This window comes from Dermacentor andersoni, chromosome 3 (genome assembly GCF_023375885.2).
Source record: "Dermacentor andersoni chromosome 3, qqDerAnde1_hic_scaffold, whole genome shotgun sequence".
Lineage (NCBI taxonomy): Eukaryota > Metazoa > Arthropoda > Arachnida > Ixodida > Ixodidae > Dermacentor > Dermacentor andersoni.
The window spans coordinates 155,431,518-155,452,031 of NC_092816.1; the positions used below are offsets into that span (position 1 = coordinate 155,431,518).

Sequence of the window (20,514 nt, forward strand, 5' to 3'; positions counted from 1 at the left end):
TCAGATTTAAAGTTAGTACCTAGGTCTGAACAGATCGTTTCCGGGACTCCAGTACGACTGAGGATTTCCAGTAAAGCCTCGCATGTGGCCCTCGCTGTCAGGGATCGGAGCAGTACTGCCTCATTGCGTCTTTCTTCTGGTAGGACCAGTTGTCTGACTTTGTCTCCTGCTAAGGAATCCCAATGGTACAAAAATCCGTCTGACACGAACGTGCCAGCTTTGCCGTTTCTCGCATCATTCCAGTCCTTTTTCAGGCTTTCATCGGCAAGCTGAGAAGCTCGAAATCCCTCCCGCTGACTGGGCACCCCAGTGACATCGTGTATGAAACTATTCTCTTGCAATTTAGGGATTTCATCTGTCGTTTCTTCGAAACTGAGACCGCAGTCCAGCTCAGTGTTATCGACCATTTCGACTGATTGGACCCCAACGGAATTGGCTACCCGCGGAATATTTTCTCGTCCAAACTCCTCTTTTTCCTGCGCCTGTAGTAGTTCCCAGTCTTTCTTCGACAGCAGGCAGCCAACCCCCTTTGCAAGTTCGTCTGTAACCGCGCATACCAGATCGATCCTCTGCGGTTGTATCACAGCCCCCGGGCGATGCATGCCTACGGGCAGCGTAGCTAGGTTAGCTCGAACGCTGTTTCCGAATGCCGACTCGAGTTTTACTGTTCCTGATGACTCCTGTAAAACGACGGGCAACATACTTTTACGGACGACCGTTATCTCACTACCTGTGTCCAACACAGCTTCCGTTGCTTTATCCCCGCACATGATAGGGATAATGTCCAGCTTTGATCTCCCTGAACTAGCATTTTGAGCTAAGACTTGTACTCTAGCACTTAGCACCCTTTCTTGCTCTGGTGGAGGTTCTTCACTTACAACAGCAACCTTCTGTACCCTTTGTTTTTGCACAGTCGGCGCCTTCCCCTGCTGTACTTTATTTGAAGCTTTTGGGCAGTCTCTGGCTAGGTGACCCTGTACCTGACACACGTGGCATTTTAAATTTGTCCTCTGCGGGCTAGCTAGTTTTGCGTGCTGCAGCAATGAGGCTGTTGCGGCTGGCTTAGTTGCTCGTCCTTTTCCTTTAGCTTGCTCGAAAGTCTCGAGCACTTTCGCCACCTCCACTGGCCTAAACCAATCTTCGCCCTCCCGCAAAAGAACATATTCAAGGGCTTCTGAGCCTATACTGGCTTTCATACGGTCAGCGACCATAAGCTCCGTCATGGCTTCTTTTGTGTTTGCATTTCGAGATTGAAGGTAATAGGCCAAGTAGGTTCTAGTGCGGGACCCGAACTGAGCCCAAGTTTCATCCTTTCGTTTAGATGCCTTTTCAAACCTCTCCAAGTATTTAGCTGGCGTGAGCTTAAGTTCATCTAATACCGCCTTCTTTACAGTCTCATAATCTGTACATTCCTCGTCGTTGAGGCCACGCAACAGATAACGGACCCGCTCGGCCAGCGCAGGCATTATCAAATGTACACGGCTGTGTTCTGGTACTTGAAAAGATGAAAACAACTTTTCAACCTCATCAAACCATATCGGAACGTCAGCGTCACACGGCAACCGGTATGCCTTAAGCACTTTAGCACATTGTGATATTCCATCCGTGCTGGCACGGCGGAGATCGCTTCCTTCCGACACCGAAGGCGGCCTGCCCGACTGCTCAAGCTCCACTCTCCGTAGAGCAATGCGCTCGCACTCTAGCTGCAGGCGCACCTTTTCCAGCTCCAGCTCCAGGCGTCTTACCGCCATGGCCTCTGGATCTGTCGTGCTCGGAGCCTGCGAAGCGCCTTGCGTCTCACTATCCATTTCAGTATCCGACGTCTCAGACTCGGTCTCTCCGACGCGTTGTAGTTCCTGCCGTCTCTGACCCTCTCTTTGTTCAGATGCCGTATCAATGTTTACGTCAGCCTCAATCAAATTTTCTGTTCTGCGCGTGAACACCATTAACCTCACTGAACAACAGCCATGCCAACCTAGACAAAACGCAAGGAATCCCGCTCACCCGTTGCTGCTGGGGACGCCGCCTGACGTCCTCGTCCAGATGAATTGCAACCGTTGCGGAATTGGCTGGTGGCCCTCTGTTGCCTTGCGCCTGGCTCGCTGCTCGTTGCTCGTTGTGGGGCTTGCCGATCCTGTCGTGCTGCGCCAGTAATGTTTCGTTCGTTCTCGTATATATATATATTGTTACGCCCACAAAAGGCGTTACTTTGAAGCCGGGTAGAGTTAGAAGCGATGGCCTTGGTCAACTGAGCGCCTGTCGAGACTCAGCCAGCCAGCCACACGTCGTCGTCCTCGTTCACTACCCTTCGGTGCCCCCACATACTGTTTGTTGAGGCGTGAACCCACTATGCACCTAAGCGCGTCACATTCGTGAACCCACTATGCACCTAAGAGCGTCACATTTCCCTCCGCGCAGACGAAGCCCGCCGGGCAAGTCAAACAGGCTGTCGAGAAATAAAGGGCTTTAAACGGGCGACATGCGAAAGTTCAGTCTTTGCTGACCGTCGGCCATTTGATGTGAGACGTGCTATGCGGTAGGTTAATTCGCTGATGCGCTCCGTAATAACATAGGGTCCAACATAGTGGGCCAGCAGTTTTTCACATAGTCCACGTTTCCTGGTTGGTTTCCAGAGCAACACTAAATCACCAGGGTCATATATCACGTGTCGGCGTCGGCGGTCGCAGCGTGCCTTCGAGCGGTCTTGTGAAACAAGAGTGCGTAACGAAGCAAGTCGTCGGGCTTCTTCAGCAAGACAGACTGTCTCTGATATACAAAGATTATCGTGGCTGGAAAACGGGAAGATAGTGTCTAGTGTATAACGAGGCGGACGAGCGTAGAGAAGAAAGAAGGGACTGTAGCCCGTAACTTCATGCTTTGAGGTGTTAAATGCGTACGTAATGAAAGGTAGCACGCTGTCCCAGTTCTTATGATCTGACTCGACATACATGGACAGCATGTTAGTAAGAGTTCTGTTCGTGCGTTCCGTAAGGCCATTTGTTTGGGGATGATACGGGGTGGAATGTCGAAACCTCGAAGCACATAGACGAAGCATCTCTTCGACCACGTCTGCAGTGAACTGCCGCCCACGATCGCTGATGATGACTCTGGGAGGTCCATGTCGGAGAATGACAAAACGCAGCAGAAAAATACACACTTCGGTTGCAGTAGCCGATGGTATTGCAGCTGTCTCACAGTAGCGTGTCAAGTGATCGGCACACACGATAATCCAGCGATTCCCATTGGATGAACGCGGGAAAGGACCGAGGAGGTCGATGCCAACTTGCTCAAAAGGAGAGCTGGGGGGTGGCACTGGATGGAGTTGACCAGGAGGAGCACTCGTCGGACGCTTATAACGTTGACACTCGCTGCAGCTTGACACATACTGGGCGGTCGTCTGGCGCATTTTAGGCCAGTAGAACCTTTCTTGGAGGCGGTAGAGAGTTCGCGCAGAACCCAAATGTCCAGATGTTGGATCGTCATGCATAGCGCGCAAGACGGAGACACGGAGACTCTCCGGGACCACCAGAAGATATCGTGGGCCTGTAGTAGAATAGTTCTTTTTGTAAAGAACCCCATCACGAACACAGAAACGAGTGGATGGTGCTGATTGCCTTGCAGTAATGAGCAGTGGTTCTAAAGTTCTGTCTTTTTGTTGCTCGACCTTGAAGGTATTTATATCAGGAAATCCCGGCTCCAGTGATGCGATATAGCAGTCGAAGTTGTCCGCGTCGCAGTTCGTCGTTGGAAGCGGCATGCGCGAGAGGCAGTCAGCGTCGGCGTGTCGGCGGCCGCTTTTATAAGAAACGGTAAAGTTATATTCCTGTAAACGGAGTGTCCAACGCGCAAGCCGGCCCGACGGATCACGGAGATTAACCAGCCAGCAGAGAGAATGATGGTCTGTCACCACAGTGAAGGGGCGCCCGTACAGGTACGACCGGAAGCGCTGTACTGCGAAAATAACTGCAAGACATTCTTGCTCTGTAACGGTGTAGTTACGCTCGGACTTACTTAAAGAACGACTCGCATAGGCGACGACGTGTTCTTTGGTGTCGACGCGTTGAATAAGGACGGCGCCGATGCCAATACCGCTAGCGTCCGTATGAACTTCTGTGGGAGCCGCATGGTCGAAGTGTCGGAGAATGGGATGAGACGTCAGACGAGACTTCAGCTCACGAAAACTAGCTTCACATTCAGGAGTCCACTCAAAGGGAACGCCCTTCTGGAGGAGGCATGTCAGCGGATACGCGATGTTGGCAAATCCACGAATAAACCGGCGGAAGTACGAGCAAAGCCCTAGGAAACTGCGTAGCTCTTTTACATGGCGAGGTTGCTTGAAGGCTTCCACCGTAGCAGTCTTCGCTGGATCGGGCCGTATACCGTCCTTATCCACTAGGTGTCCCAGAACGAGTGTTTGGCGCTCTCCAAAATGACACTTCTTCGAGTTGAGCACCAAACCCGCTTTGTCCAAGCAGTCTAGCACAAGATCGAGACGTGCGTTGTGCTCACTGAACGTGCGCCCAAAAATCACTACATCATCTAGATAGCACATGCATACTTCCCACTTCAAACCACGCAGGATGTTGTCCATGAAGCGCTCGAAAGTTGCAGGCGCATTACAGAGCCCGAACGGCATCACATTAAATTCAAAAAGTCCATCTGGTGTTACAAATGCCGTTTTCTCCTTGTCTGCCTCGTGCATAGGAATCTGCCAGTACCCCGACCTCAAGTCAACAGACGAAAAGTAAGACGCTGATGAGAGGCAGTCGATAGCATCATCAATACGCGGAAGAGGATATACGTCCTTTTTAGTGATGGTGTTGAGGCGGCGGTAGTCAACACAAAATCGCCATGTACCATCTTTCTTTCTAACCAGGATCACTGGCGCTGCCCACGGACTACAGGATTCTTGGATTACATTCTTATTTAGCATTTCGTGGACTTGGTCATTGATCACCTTGCGTTCCGACGGTGAGACTCTGTATGGTTTCTGTCGCAGCGGTTGGGCAGATCCCGTATCGATGCGATGGTGTATACGAGAAGGAGGAAACAATGGTGGTCCCTCTTGCTGGAAGAAGTCAAACAGTCGGGCATGTTTTAGCAGAATATTCGCCACTTCGTGACGCTGCTTAGTGCTGAGCGACTTGTTTACCATAGTCAGAAATGAGGAGTGCGCCGCAGGGCAGACATTAGCGAAATGGCGCTCATCCGCAGAATCAAGGGCCTCTGTAAGAATGGCGAGCGATAGCACGTGATCTTCATGGTAGGCGGCAAGTTTCAGACCCTGTGGTAGTATTGCAGGTTCACTCGAACAGTTTACGGCCCATAAGTTGGTGCGTCCCTGAACAACTGACAGCGTGCAATACGGTATCAGTACATTCCTCTTGATGCAACTCAGGTGAACGGGCTCCACGGTAGCGTCAAACGTTCCGTCGGTGGTGGGGAAACAGGCGACTGAAACACACGTTGCGGATAACGGAGGCACAACTGTATCCCGGGATACACAAAGCACACTTTCACGACACGGTGGGGCTTCCATAAACGCCGCAGCAAAGCTCGTACCTACACTGATTTCACCCGTTTTGCAGTCGACGGTGGCACCACACAGTGTCAAAAAATCAAGACCCAGGATTACGTCATGCGTAGAATGAGGTAGAACAGCGAACTCCGCGTTAAATATTTGACCACCCAAGGTAACGTCTACATTACACACGCCCACAGGATACAACAACTCCCCACTCACTCCGCGAAACGTATCGGCACGGTCCCAGCGAAACATCACCTTTCGTCCTAGGAGGCTTTTAAACGCAAGACTCATCACTGAAACGGTTGCTCCCGTGTCCACTAAGGCCATGGATGAAACCCCGTCAATTAATACAAACACCTTATTCTTAAACATACAAATGGTTGGAGGTATCTCTGTCGATATCGAAGATTGTCCAGCGACCTCACCTCCAACGGCCGCGCTGGCTAGTTTTCCGGGGGTGGCGACGGGTATCGACGCCGCGGAGAGGGCGACCGGCTTACACGAGGAGCGGGTGGTGGTGTCAAGCTGCGATCGGATGCTGGAGAACGGTTCCGTAGCGGCTCCGGATGCTGGTGAGGCAAGCTTCCTAAATATGTGTTCGAGGGCGAATATGTTTCGCCCAGAGGAGCGCGGTACCGCCTAGACATCGTCGATCGGTCGAACCTCGGTGGTTGGCGGCGATTGCAGTACCTGGCAATGTGACCCAAGTCGCCACAGCTATAGCACACAGGTAAACGACGATCGATGAACTGCCCTTCGAAGCGCTCAGCCGTGGGGGGTCGTGTAGCAGAGCGGAGCGGCTGAGCCTGCTGCACAGGAGGAACGGTCGGTCTGCGTGCAAACCTGCTGGGGCGAGGGTGTTCTGCTGGTCGGTGTTCGGGCGTAAATGTGTCCTCACGTGGCCATGGAGCACCTCTGTGGTTGACGTCTGTGACACATACCGCCGGTTGCCAGGAAGCGCAGGGTGCGGCAGGCGCCATGTGTTGCGGGTAATAAGCGTCAGGTTGTCGTATGACGTCGCGCGCAAGTTCCTGGTGCCGCAGCAGTTCTTCACGCACGATCTGCCGTATAGTAGACGAAAGATCGGCAGACGGGCTCTCATCGACGCTGGCAATGGTTGTCACATTCTCCAGGCGTCCAAACTTTGGCACAATGCGACGTGTTTTCAACGTCTCAAACGTACGGCAATGACGCACGACATCTGAGACGGAATCAACGTGTTCCCGACTTATGAGGAAATTGTACACATCTTCTGCAATTCCTTTGAGGAGATGTCCGACTCGGTCTTCCTCGGACATCTGCGGATTTACGATTTTGCACAGCTTGAGGATTTCCTCTATGTATATAGTGCATGTTTCTCCAGGAGCTTGAGCTCTTTGAGCAAGTGTTCTCTCGGCGCGTTTCTGTTTGGCGTGGGTGTCGCCAAAACACTTCTTAATTTCCTCAACAAAGTGCTCCCACGTTGTTAGGGAGTCTTCGTGGTTTTCATACCACATCAACGCTGTCTCACTCAGAAAGAGTGCAACATATTCAAGCTGAGTGACAGAATCCCAACGGTTGTAGCGGCTCACCCTTGCGTAGTGCATCAGCCACTCGTCGACGTCTTCGCCCACTTTTCCCGCGAACGAGCGTGGTTCCATGTAGTGCCGCAAAGGTCCAACTGGCGCTGACCTTTGAGAAGGTGAAACTATAGCTGGCATTTGTCCACCTCCGTCCTGAGCCATAGGGAAGGTCGTTGGCAAGAGACCGGCAAGACGACGGCTCCGGCGAAGTTCTAGATGTTGCGACTCCGTGGTACGTTCTGTCGTACCCAGCACCTCCACCACTCTGTTACGCCCACAAAAGGCGTTACTTTGAAGCCGGGTAGAGTTAGAAGCGATGGCCTTGGTCAACTGAGCGCCTGTCGAGACTCAGCCAGCCAGCCACACGTCGTCGTCCTCGTTCACTACCCTTCGGTGCCCCCACATACTGTTTGTTGAGGCGTGAACCCACTATGCACCTAAGCGCGTCACATTCGTGAACCCACTATGCACCTAAGAGCGTCACAATATATATATATATATATATATATATATATATATGCATTTGACAGAAAATGGAAAACGAGAAGCAGGCTGGAAACAGAGAGCAGAAGGAGAAATGGAAGTAAGGAAGGAAGTAAAGAACTAGGCGACAGGTCTCAAAGAATAAAGTAGAACAATTAACGACAAAAAGCAGGGTACGACCGGTTACGCTGCTAAAAGAATGTTACAAGAAATAACGTCTAAGGTGGTATCATTCGAAAACAAAAAGTTCGCCAGTTGCATTTTCATATTTTTTAATTCCCCTCATCGATGATTTTCTAATTCAGTTAGTAAGAACAATTCTCACTGTATTGTCGCTGGTGTTTCTGTTTCTTAGGTTGTTATGATATAGACGAGCCGCGATGAGCTTGATCGCGTCGAGACGCACAACCACTGGTGTGCAAACATTCGCCGAGCGACACCGAGCGACAAATGCGCAATGAAAGTGAGACACTCCAACGTCAGGAGCCGGAGTGTCTCGCAGCGACCGCAAGACGTACACGACGGACTGTCCACACGTCCTCGTCAGTTTTAACGCTCACATAGGTTCACACACACAGCCAACCATTAGCTTCATTGGTTGTGCTCTAGCGCGACGAGGCAAGTTTAGACCGCGAACACAGGGCGGAGACGTTCCATTTGCGACACGCTGGTCTGGGTGCTGCTTGAGCAGGTGGCGACGAATCAGAAGACGAGCGCCATCAAGCTTGCACGATATTTCCGGGCAGTCGCAGGTGTTTCGAGCGCAAGCTGTAGCCAGCGGATCAGCCTTTTCATTTCGGCCATCCCTATGGTGCGAAGGTGTCCCTGGGCCAACAACGGAACCCACGAGATTCAACCTTGTTGACAGAGTCAACAGTGTCGTCAGTCGGCTAGTTGCGCTTTAAATAACTCTGGTTTTAGTAAATAACACAGCCATCGAGCTTTCTGGCCTTCAAGTCATCTCTGCGCACGGAAGCACAACAGGGGGCATATGTGTGCAATCCTGAGCAATAGAGTGAGCGAAGAGACGATACATTGGACGGTCAATGTCGCTTCTTTACGAAAGTGGGAGACGACCCTCGAACTGAGCTGACACTCGGACAAAGGCGGGAGCTTTGCAAATTTCGGAACCTCCTGCTATGCACAATGGCCCGTGGGCAGATGGCTTATTCTGAAATGCACTAATGATGTGCATGTTCTCCATGTGAGGCGAAATGGCCCTGGTAAATTGAGCCTGAGCGAAGCCTCAATTCGTCTCGCTCTATTTGGTGGTGTGGACAGAGCATTGCCACAAATACAGCTCGGCCTGCCCTTGAACACTCCGGTGCTGCTGTCTTTTGGAGCGTCTGTGCTTTGGCACTCGCACAGGAATGTGTGCTTCGCCTTAGAAAAATGTATTATTGAATCAAACCGATTTCCTCGGTGACCGTATTATTCGTTTCATTCCTCCTCTATTGCCTTATTAATATTATAGATAATTTTCTTTCCTCTTCATTCAATGCCAGTATATATACACTATAAATGCCAGTCTACTGAACCATTTTGAATTTTGCTCGCTTAAATTTATGTAACAAAATTATAAATTTTTAAATTCAATTCCTGAACACATAAGCAAAGTCTGCCCGACTCTTGACCAATCCCCGTGAGTGGGTATGCGCCAAACTCATCAAGAACATCATCATCATCATCATCATCATCATCATCAAATGTTTCCCTTTCGCTCTATACTGTTGTTGTTCCCACTGTTTGGTTGTTCCCGCCCCTTTTTGCAGGCAGTTGCTCAGAGGCCAACCGTCACCGGTGCTATTTCCCGGTACCCGTTTTTTTACACAAGGCAGGAACACGTATTTCATTATTAGAAAAACTTAGAGCGCTATATATATAAAGAGACAGTACGTAGAAAAGGCACGCACACACCATAAGCGCTAACTAGCAAAGGATGTTTAATGCACGCATGGAAAAAATACATATATAAAAAAAGATTGACGCATTGCGCATGTCAAGACGAGGTATAAAACAAGCATACATCTCAGGCTCTAAGGCACGTGGTAACAATTCTTTGTCATTCAGTAATAACCCATCCATCCTTTTCCGCATTTTATATTTGGCGCCACCTCTCGTCACATGCAATTGCCCAAAAAAGAAAGGCTTGCGTATATTTATATTGTTTTCAGTAACGGCATCATTTATAAGACGTATTTTTTAACGTTTATGCAATATATTGCATTGTACAAAAGTGAAAGTTTTGGCTAAATTCAGCGCTATTCTGTTCTTGTTCCCCTAACACTGGGAAGCCTTCAGTAATGGCGAGCATGTTAGCCGCACGTTCACACGCAGACTCCAGCATAAATGAAAGGCGATTGCGGCCTGTCTACGGTAAGAATTGCATTTTATATCTGTATTTCAAACCAACTGTCCATACTCCAAGCGTCCCGACCTTCTTCCCCGGTGCTCACAAAATTCCGTAGCCCTAGAGCAACAGAAAACGTGCCTTCCCAAACCGCTCACAACTCGGCGTGTTTCCAATTGATTCTTTAGTGGGGGCTTTAATTTCTTTGCATATTCTACTCGTAGACTGTAATATATCACCACGTTCGTGGCGACAGTGATCCCATGAGGCTGAGTGTGGGTGGAGCGTTGTTTGCTTGAGCGTTTCCTGGCGTCTGTTGTTATAGTGCCGCCCTGTACGTCGGCCTTTCGCGCATCGTTTTCACCTTTGCATGCTTTTATCGCCAGATTACCTGGACAATGGGAACCACAAGAAAGCGTTGCAGGAAGCGGAGAAGCTGCTCAAAAAGCAAAAAGACTTCTCGTGTGCCAAGGTGAGAGAAACAGGCGTCTTAACTCAACCTCTTGCATCGCGGACCTTCGGTTGTGTAATCACGCGGGATCGGGGCATGTCTCAGTTGATTGACCCACTGTTTCTTTCGCGACGCGTAGCGCGTAGATTAAGCACAGAAGCGAGATTGATGTAGTACTAAGAAATAAGCATTCCCTGCGGTCAGGTTTTGTATTTCTCTCATTCAGTTGTCCACTTGACTGTACTTGACCCGCCGCTTCGAAGATTATAAATGCGTACGTAATTTTAATTATTGGCGATGAAACACATTGATGAGAACGGTTCAACAGCGTCGTTACAACTCATTGCATGCAACTTAGTCCTGGTGGGTCGACATCAAAGGTAGCCTGCAATACAGCTCGCAGCGCTGTTAACTGCGCTTCAGAGCGCGTTCACTGTCGTTCAACACTACTGACAGTCAAGTGTGGTTTGCCTTGTTGCATAATGGATACAGAAGTGCTGTTTATCTACAACACGGTTACTGATTGCAGTATTGGAAAGTGTCACTGTTGACGCCCACCAATGCCAGTGACGCAGCAGTAATCGCAATATTGCTTCATTAATAAACGAACTCATTTCACACAAAATGTGCGCCTGCCAAAGCCATGGGTTCACAGTGGAACTACAACCCTGTCGTTATTTTTTCATTGAAAAGACAGAAGTTGCCATTTGATGTTACAGTATTTGTAACATCAACAGCATTTGTAAAAGTAACGGCATTAGTTAAAGATTAGTGAAAGGTAACAATTCAGGTAACTCCTGCCACACTCCTACCATAGTGACTGGAACATTCGAAGATACCTAAAAGCAAGAGAAAGAAGGTTATTTTATAGGCTGCAGCTTCTGACTGGCAGCAGTCGACACAATAGGTATGCCTTGCATTGAGGACACTTCAGTCCAGTGATCAAGAAACCAGGGATGTAGGCACTATGCAGCACAACTGATTGTTCCAGACAGACTAGAAGTAGCCAGACAAGTGTGATCTCTTCGTTCCCTGTGCTGTTACCAGAGGGACAGAGTGTCATACCAGCTGAGGTATAATTGGAGTTACAGCACATAGCACATGGTACAAGGTGAACGGAAGGAAACTGATAGTATTTTTTATGTGCCGTTGCTCTAAATACTTAGCAACATGTGTCAACCAGCCCAATACCCACCGCAGTATCCCAATGTCAGTGGCATTGCACTGCTAAGCTATAGCGTGTCTCATAATCAGATTGTGTTTTGGCTCGTTAAAACTCCCAGAATATAACTAATTTAATCAACCAGCCTAGGTTTGCAATCTTGAAGTTATATACTTGAAGGAGGTGTCATTCTCCCTTTCCCAGTGATTTCCTTCTCTAGCTTCCTCACCACCAGCACTTGCTGTAATTGGTTGGTGCCATTAATACTCTTGTTGCACGGGCATCCATGAACTCCTTTAGGATAAGGAAGCGCGAGACTTCCTATAGGAGTTCAACCTTAAGGAAGTTGTGGTCGTATCACACTGCCAGTAAGGACTTCTTAAACATAGCTGCCAGAGGCGCAGTCAGCGGTGTTTCATTTTTATACAAGTACAAGAATGTAACTTCTAATTACGCTCATAGCTAAATTAACAATCTTTTAATAAAAATATTATTCAATATAATTCATGCGAGAAACATACACCTCGTTAAATATCAAAGTGCACTCACTAAACGTAGCAGTGCTGACAGCGACGCTAGCCACCCTGTGATTATCTGTGTTTTCCTTTGCGGCGTGGTGAGTTGGCTTTGGGTTCTGCTACCCGAACCTCTGCAAATTATACTAAAATGCAACATTTCGTGCATGGTGATCTCGTGAGCTTTTCTTTTTTGTCTACTGTGCCGCTGTCAGTCATGAGTGACCACACCGACCACTGCACGACTAGCGCGATGAAGGCCATGTTTACATGAACCTGACGTGAGCGGGTCGAGTCGGAATTCAGGTTGACCGAGCCCGACCATACCACGTTTACATAAACTCACTTCTGACGAGTCAGGACGACGACGGCACACACCGTCGAGGCGAGACATCAACGCGTTGAAACAGGGTTTCCGATTCCCGCTGCTGTCTGCAACAGCTCTATTTCATGGGTCTATGTCTACAATGAGGTTGCACTGCACAGTGCCTTGTCTTGACCTTGTCCTGATGCTGTACCCGCTGCCGCCGCATAAATTGTGACGTCCCAGTGTTCCCGTGCAAGTCTCGGTGCTGGCGGGCCGGACCCGTCTGCATCTACATGTAGGTTGCAAACTGGTTGGGCTAACTCAGCCTGACTCGATGCCTGTTCAGTCCGACCGCCTAGTGTTTACGCGAACGCGGCAGGCATATTCCAGCCCGACAAGGCGCCTCAACCCGATTGTGCCAGGTTTGTGTAAACGCCCTGAAAGACTAGAAAAACATGGTGCCAAGCAGCCTAGGTCGAGAGTATTGTGTAGCAGCAAGCATAACTGTTGCAGAGTTGTACTTGGACTTTTATTTAATTCAATGGAAACATTCTAAGCACACGCTACATTACTTTTAATGCAAACAATAATTACATTATCACTTTTACAACAAAAAGTATGGGCACGAGAGTACTCCCTTCAGCTGCCGAGGGAGATCGCCAACCTCCCTTGACCAAAAGCACCTTTAAACTCCCTTAGTGGGAGGGCGACCGTGTGGCACCGAGTGCATCTCCCTCGAGATAAAGACGACGGAGTTAAAAGGAGTTAGTGAGTACCCGTGTGACTGGGGCATAAGTTCCCAGATGGGCCATTTATTGCCTTGGACGCATTTATTGCCTAGTCAATTTGTGAAACAAGCGTGATGAGAAGGCAAAGTGGAGAGCAGCAGCGCAATTGAGTAGTGCTGTCTTCGCGGTATATGTGGACTTTAATGCAGGCACTGTGCTTGTGTGTCATTTAAAGGACTGTACTAAAGGCAAGAGAAGGGCTACTGAGCGGCTCGATTTTTCATTAATCATAATCATGTACAGTTGAAACTCGATTTAATGAAGTGATGAGCACTTTCGAATTATTTCATTAAATTGACAAGTTTGTAAAATCGAGATAGGAATTTTTTGGTCCTTCAAAACCTACAATTGTAACGTAGCTACACGCGAAAGCTACTGCGGCATTGTATTTGCCGTTAATATAGCCATCTGTCGCATAAACCATGAAATAACGAAAGCAACCACCGCCACCCCTATCGAGGTGGTGTGGAGTCCACTGTTCCGTGCATGGGTGCATGGTGTGCAGCCTCGTCAAAATAATGCTAGGCTGTGACTAGGGTGTCTAGATGTATTAACACAATAGCTTTGCAGCGTACATTCAAAGAACCGATCTGTGTCAAAATTAGAAAGAAATAACCACTTTTTTACTCATTCATTTCAGGGAAAACTTTGTTAAATCGAGTTTGGCAAAGTTAGTTACGGTAATTTGGGTTGATGACAACATTGAACCCTATGGGTACCTGCCAGGGAATGGAAGTTTTTTTGTTAGATTGGACACTTCATAAAATTGAGTTTCATCAGATCAAGTTTTAACTGTAAAGCCAACAGTCAGTGAAGCCAAGGAAAACATAGGGAAAATTGGCTGTGGCTGAAATTGAAATGCTGAAAATAATAAAGAAAATGAAAGTGGATGAAAAGATACCTTGTTGGTGGAGATTGAACCCACAACCTCCTCATTACGTATACATTGCCCTAGCAATTGTGCTGCGGTGGTGGCTATCACCCACTAACTTAGATATTTATGTTTACCAGATCTCGCCCTGGGAGTGTTAGCCAGCGCCACTCAAAGCCAAAGTGGATGGATGTGGAACAGCCTTTTTTGCCCGATGCAGTCACATAGCATGTGAATGGAAGGAAACATATGGTGTTTTTCATGTGCTGCTGCCCTAAATATTTAGCAGCATGTGTCAACGAGCCTAGTACCCTCCACAGTGGCAACAAAAAGATTGGATAAGGACCAAGTGGGGACTTCCTCTGTAAATTGAATGCAGTCTTCCGGTGATATGTATCCTGAAGGATGTCGCAGGAGAGGAATGTACTTTTTTTTTTTCCAGGCCCTGAAGGCACTTGCTCTTGTGCGGTTGTCGCGATCGGATGAGGCCCTGTCAGTTCTCAAAGAGCTACAGACTGAGGCCCCCACCGACGATGCCACCCTGCAGGCCATGACCCTCTGCTACCGGGAACTCGAGCGACGTGAGTGAAAATGTAAAATCTTTTCACATGTGGCCTTTGTCCTCCCCAAGGTTAGCGGCAAGAGAAGGCATCCTTGTGGCTTTGGGAGCTCTGTGAGGTTCTTAACTCTTGTTATGTGGGCTCACTACTATCAGTGTCTTGAGGTTACTGTACACCTAGGTGTTAACCTCGAATGAGCTGAGCTTTTTATAATTAAAAGAAAGTTTTTAAAGATTGCACTTATTCTTTCTGTGCAGCAGGAATGCTTATAGATGTTTTAAAACACGACAAACTTCTGGACTTGTTACGACAAACTGGCAACAGCCCTGATCTGCAAAACATTTGTTTGTATTGTCACCTTTTCACACCTATGTTGGCTTTTAAAGTGCACAACAGGTAGTACCAGAACTTCTGAAACAGTCTGTATTCCGGACGAGAGCCCTGAATTTATGTAAATGAATGGACAAAGCCACGAAGATTTTATGGAGTGTTCACTGTCAGAGAACTGTTTCCTAATAGCTTGTTTTTCAAATGAGAATTCGCAAGTTGCTGTGTGCCATAAGACTGCACGGGATATAGAGCACTACTTTTGCTCTTAAGTGTTTCAACCTCGTTTAGGAGTCTACAATTGGTACACCACAATATTGTGGCCACCTGCAAAAATTTAATGCGAACGTCTTGAAGGAGTGCAGACAAGACAGCACAAGTAATGTGGTGTGGGTGCTTTTCAATCTTGATTCTTTCTGCCATGCTGTTGCCAGCGCTGTTTCAAGGAATTGACTCCCAACCTTCTAGTTCAGCTATTCTATCCCAGTAGAATTAACACATATTTTTAATGCAATATAAGAGCACCTTGATCACCATGTTCCAATATTTGGGAGAATCAGCTGCTCTCGGTAAGTTTTAGCAATTTTATTGTTGTGCTTTGTGTCGGGGAATGGGCAAGACTTTCCAGATCATCTAGTGAAAACAAGTTGAACCACTTATGTGCTTTCTTGGGAGAGCTAGGGATCAATTGTCATGGGGGTTCTTTGGGTCTGTAGATGTGAGGGAGTTTACAACTGCAGTAGTGAGACGCCAGGAACACCAGCGCAGCATTCAGTATAGTTATTCTGCTACCTAGCTTTTCTTGCGCGCTTTATGCTTTTGTTTTTGCAGTGGCAGTGCTTTTGTTATGCTTGTAAACTGCCTGGAGATGACAGCATATTCTGAAACACTGACTTGTGGCCATGACTGCTTCAGCACATGTAGCACTCGCTTCTCAGGCACACGCATGTTCTCGCGAACATGCGACAAGTGCAGAGCAAGGGGTATGTTATTTTGGTTCGACAAGTTGTATTGTTATAACAGTGGCACGAGTCAAGTGGCTGTCGGTTGAAAACGTTGTCATCATATCTTTCACAGAACAGAACGAAGCTTCTTATGTCCATTTACGTCTGGTACTGAACAGTAGGCAGCCGCGGTTGAGGGTTTCATCTCTGCCGCGGTGGCAAGTGTTCTGATCAGGCTGGAATTAAAAAAAACATTTGTGTACTTAAATTTAGGTACATGTTACAGAATACCAGATGGTCAAAATTAACCTCACAATTTTATTGGGGCTTCGACACACTAAGAAATACCCCGGAATTTAATAGCACGTTATGCAGAGGTAGCTCGGTATTCTGTGCACAGGCAGTGTGTACTGCCCCACAGTTCTTCGTTCTTTACGTCTTCAATGCTCCTATTTTTTTTCATTGTCCTTCAAGCTTAAGGCAATGTTTATCAAGGCCATGCTGCCACATGGGATCCAGATCATAAGAATGGAACTGTCCAACAAATAAAAATGGGCTGTAGTGCATGTGTCAGGCGCTGCTATGTTATGAATGGCGGACTATCGATATTCTTGAACAGAAAACTAAAACAGTGCATTGGGCTATTCCCGTGGCATTGAAACTTGGGAGGACAACAAAGAAATTTGTGAAAGCTTAAATGATGCACAATGAGCAGTGGAACAGCAATAAGTGTAACATCAAATCTATGGGAGATGCCAGCGTGGATTAGAGATTGTAGATTAGAGAGCAAATGGAGGTAGGTGATATTCTAGTTGATATTAAGATGAAGAAAAACAATTGGGCTGGACATGTAATGCATAGAGCAAGGCAGCTGGTAGTCTACTAGAGTTGCAGAATGGGCACCAAGTGAAGGGAAGCGCAGTTGGGGACGGCAGAGAAATAGGTGGTGTCATCAGGGTAGGAAATTTGCCAGTGTAGAAGGGAGTTCGCTGAAACCGAACAGGGGTATTTGGAGATAGGTAGGAGAGGTCCTTGTCCTCTTATGGACATGATAGGCTAATGATGATAATGTTGAAAGTTTGATCTGCACGACAGGAAATGCAGTAGAAAGGGGGTCGTTTTAAACTATATTTGCACATGCGATGAGCAAATTTTGTCCCTCCATTTTTGCTGAAATGCGTGGATGTTGGTTGAGGCTTGTCAGTACAGTTTCTTTTGTTTTGCAGTCTAGAGACCCCCTGTCTATCTGTTGATCTAGGTTTTCTAATTATGAGAAATTATTGAGATCTAGCTTGCTATAATTACTTCAAGAATATTAGAAATAGAGTTTAACTCGGACAGATGTGAAAATTTTGGCTGACTCGCTACGCTTTCAGTGAGAGACTTGAAGCCTCATAATTGAAATAAGGCTTCCCATAAATCAAGAATGTTTGGCTTCCAAGACATTGGCAAATAAGGCTGAATAAAGGGCAGATGAGGCAAAAACCCAGATAACGCTCGCAGTTGACATTCAGGCTGTCTTGTATATTGACAGGTGCCACCAATCTATACTGAAGTTCACACTTTCTGGGGTTTTCTCACGCCCAACCACAACCATGATGCCAAAAATTTTACATAGCAGAATAAAGTCTGCTTCTGCGAGGCATTTCTACAGTTCACGAACAAGATGTTTTGCATCTCTGGCAACCTGAAAGGGATACAAAGAGAAACACTTCACCACTTTAGAGCCAGTCTGGTAAAGTGTATTTTAACATTTCTGTTTTTGTTAATTTCCCGTTAAGGGGGGCTGATATTCCAAAAGAAAGTGTAAAGTGCAAAATTTCGCACTGAAGCCCCAGTGCCTGTATGTCAGTGTGATGTCCCGGATTTCAAACAATGTTCTTGTATTTGAGCCATTGTGGCTCAGCAGAAGTTCTTGAAACTTGCTATTTTCAGTCTCTGGCTCTTTTCGAATACAGTGTAGTTCAGTCCTTCAACGATAAAGAATCAACTAGACACGAGCAGATGCCCTCAAAATCCAAGGCGCCATTGGGAGCTGGCGTGGAAGCAGTGTCACCACCCATCCTTAGTTCTTGCATCTTTGGGGACGCAAAAACTAAGACTCCCTCCTTTAATGATAAGAGCAACATATTTTATATTGTAGAAGAAAGTTTTATTAATACAGCTGAGCTTATTTCTTGCTCTTTGGTGCCTCTTTAGGTAATGAGCACGATATATCGAAACCATAGCCTCCTAGGTTATGTTGCCTCGCTTGTTGTACAGGCAGAAGCGTTCATAATTTCGATGGCCATGCAGAGCCATCACACATGCTTTATTTTTCACAGGATATTATGGAGTTGGAAGGCACTTTAAAAAGCACGGTACCTATGGAACATTTCCTAAAAGTGCTACTGTGATCATGCCAAGCAATAGCTCACAGATGGTTCTGCATTTGTTTTTAGTTGTTTCCATTCTAAGCATCACGGGTGGGTTTCCATTGGTTGAAAGAGCTGTCCTTCAGCGTGGCTTGGACGTCATCTCTTATTACTTTGTTAAATGCTACCACATTTCCTTTTCGTATCACTGCCCTCTTAATTTAATCTGGCTAGCTACGTGATCTCAAAGCTAAAGCAGTGTAAAATATTAAAGAGAAAAATTGTAGTTACTTGCATTTCAATTAGGAACCCCACAACTGTGAAACAGGCATTCTACCACTGCTTTTCAACTCCATTGCATTGCCCCCCCCCCCCCCTAAAAGTCATATTATACGTTGTAACCTTCCTCTCCTATTTCACAGAATGGTTTTCATGGGTGACAGTAAAGTTAGCATCACAAAATATGTAAGCCCCTCGTATTGTGAGGTACATTGACATTCAAACTTCATCTCTATTGCAAGGACCAGAAATGTAATTGATCGTGTATTTGCAAGAAGTATAAGAATTTCACATTGGCTTTTTTTATTAGAGCTTGATTTTGAAGATGTGCCATCATACTTTAGCATACCACACACTTCACACTGTCACGAGCAGGGAATCATTTGTGCTGCATTAAAGGTACCCAAATGTTGCATATCTAATCACAATAAGCACATACAAACTTACAAATTGCATTACAATTTGCACCGTAACATGGAAACTCTAAAGGGAAAATCAGACATCCACTCTTCTCTCCACCTTGCGGGTTTCCGCAGAACTACTACGTCAAACTCGTGGAAATGCTATTGCATTATCCTAGTAGTCAAGGGAGTTACCTCAGCAACAAGCTTTTCATTCACATGTACTTGCAGCGGAGCTGGTGGTGGAGGCATATGAGCGTGCCACCCAGAAGGAGCCACAGAACGAGGAACTCCTGTCACACCTGTTCATGGGCTATGTACGGGTGGGGCGGCCCCGAGAGCAGCGGCGGACTGCCTTGGCACTGCACCGGCTGCGCCACAAGAACCCGTACTACTTCTGGGCTGTCATGAGCCTCGTGTTGGAGGCGGACCAGCCTGCAACCTCGCCTGCTGAGCGGAACACCCTTCTCCTCCTCGCGCAGCGCATGGTTGACAAGTTCGTCAAGGAAAGGCGCATCGAGGCCGAGGCTGGTAGGTTGCTTCCCTTCCACTTGCATGCATTATCCTGCTTTGTCCTCCCACATTTACTGGAGCAGCAGGGAAGAGCTCAAAACAGGGTATCTATTGTCTTTTCATCTGTTTCGTCATGCTGTAGTTGTCACTGTGCCACAATCAATTTATCATTTAGTTGTACAGTATGGTCCACCACTACAGAGAGCTAGCAAGAGGCCTGCTCTTTTGTAAGGGGCAACGCCTGACGGTGGTTGCTGTGTTTGATGTTGCTTCGGTATAATTTATACCCCTTCTCTTCATTTAAGGCCCTAAAAAATACTGCACTGTTAACTTTCTTGAAACCTATCCGTTTTATCACACCTTTCGCCATCGCACGCACACACACTTCCATACAATATGGAGAGACGGCAGTTCGTTGCACGCGGGTAGAAACTGGAGTTGTTGTATGTGGCGCTGGTGCACTGAATTGTTGCACCACTTGTAGGTGTTGCACGTTTCCCATTGGTAGTGTGCTCCTCCCAATCTTGGAGGCTATTGAGCGGGCCCCTAGAAGCCAAGCCAATGGAAAATCCAACATGGCAGCCTCTAAGATCAGGTAGCATGGCTCCATGGACGAAAGAAACAAAATAGGAGAAGGCCTGACGTCACGTTTTTGAAGGCGGAATTGCAGCCATGTTGGTGTGCCATCTACCTTTGCACCTCTGATCAGCTCATCGAAGCAGATAGGCATGAGCTTTGAACTTGCATGGCTACGAGCTGCTGGAAGTGTGTGCTGCCGATGCTCGCCGGAACAAAGCTACGAAACTTCCGTAACAGTTTTAGTGAAGCAGATGCGCTCCTGTGCTTTTCCGTGGCGCATTGAAGAATACAACAAAGACCTGTGTCGTGATTACTTGAGTGTCTCTGTTGCTGGCTGACATTCACACTCATAGACCCTAAACACAATTTTCAACTTTACACACCAGACTCCAGAGTGAGCTTGTGTTGTGAACAGAATTTGCTGCAAGAAAGACACGGGCTGAAAAAAAAAAAAAAAAAGCTTGGGTTATTTCAGAAGCCTAGAGCAGTGACCAGAGCTCCAGGAGCACAGTTGCTGTGGCAACGTTCATGTTTGGCACAC

General features: G+C 47.3%; 1 protein-coding gene across 1 annotated transcript in view; it reads left to right on the forward strand.

Annotated features, from left to right (window-relative positions):
- The first annotated feature begins 9,863 nt into the window (after positions 1 to 9,863).
- psidin (phagocyte signaling impaired) overlaps positions 9,864 to 20,514 on the forward strand; it is an 84,943-nt gene continuing 74,292 nt past the window's right edge. The window contains exons 1-4 of the mRNA XM_050172882.2: positions 9,864 to 9,948; positions 10,309 to 10,394; positions 14,459 to 14,597; positions 19,113 to 19,412. Coding sequence (XP_050028839.1) covers positions 9,876 to 9,948; positions 10,309 to 10,394; positions 14,459 to 14,597; positions 19,113 to 19,412 — 598 coding nt within the window. The 5' untranslated portion in view covers positions 9,864 to 9,875. The remainder of the gene's footprint in view (positions 9,949 to 10,308; positions 10,395 to 14,458; positions 14,598 to 19,112; positions 19,413 to 20,514) is intronic.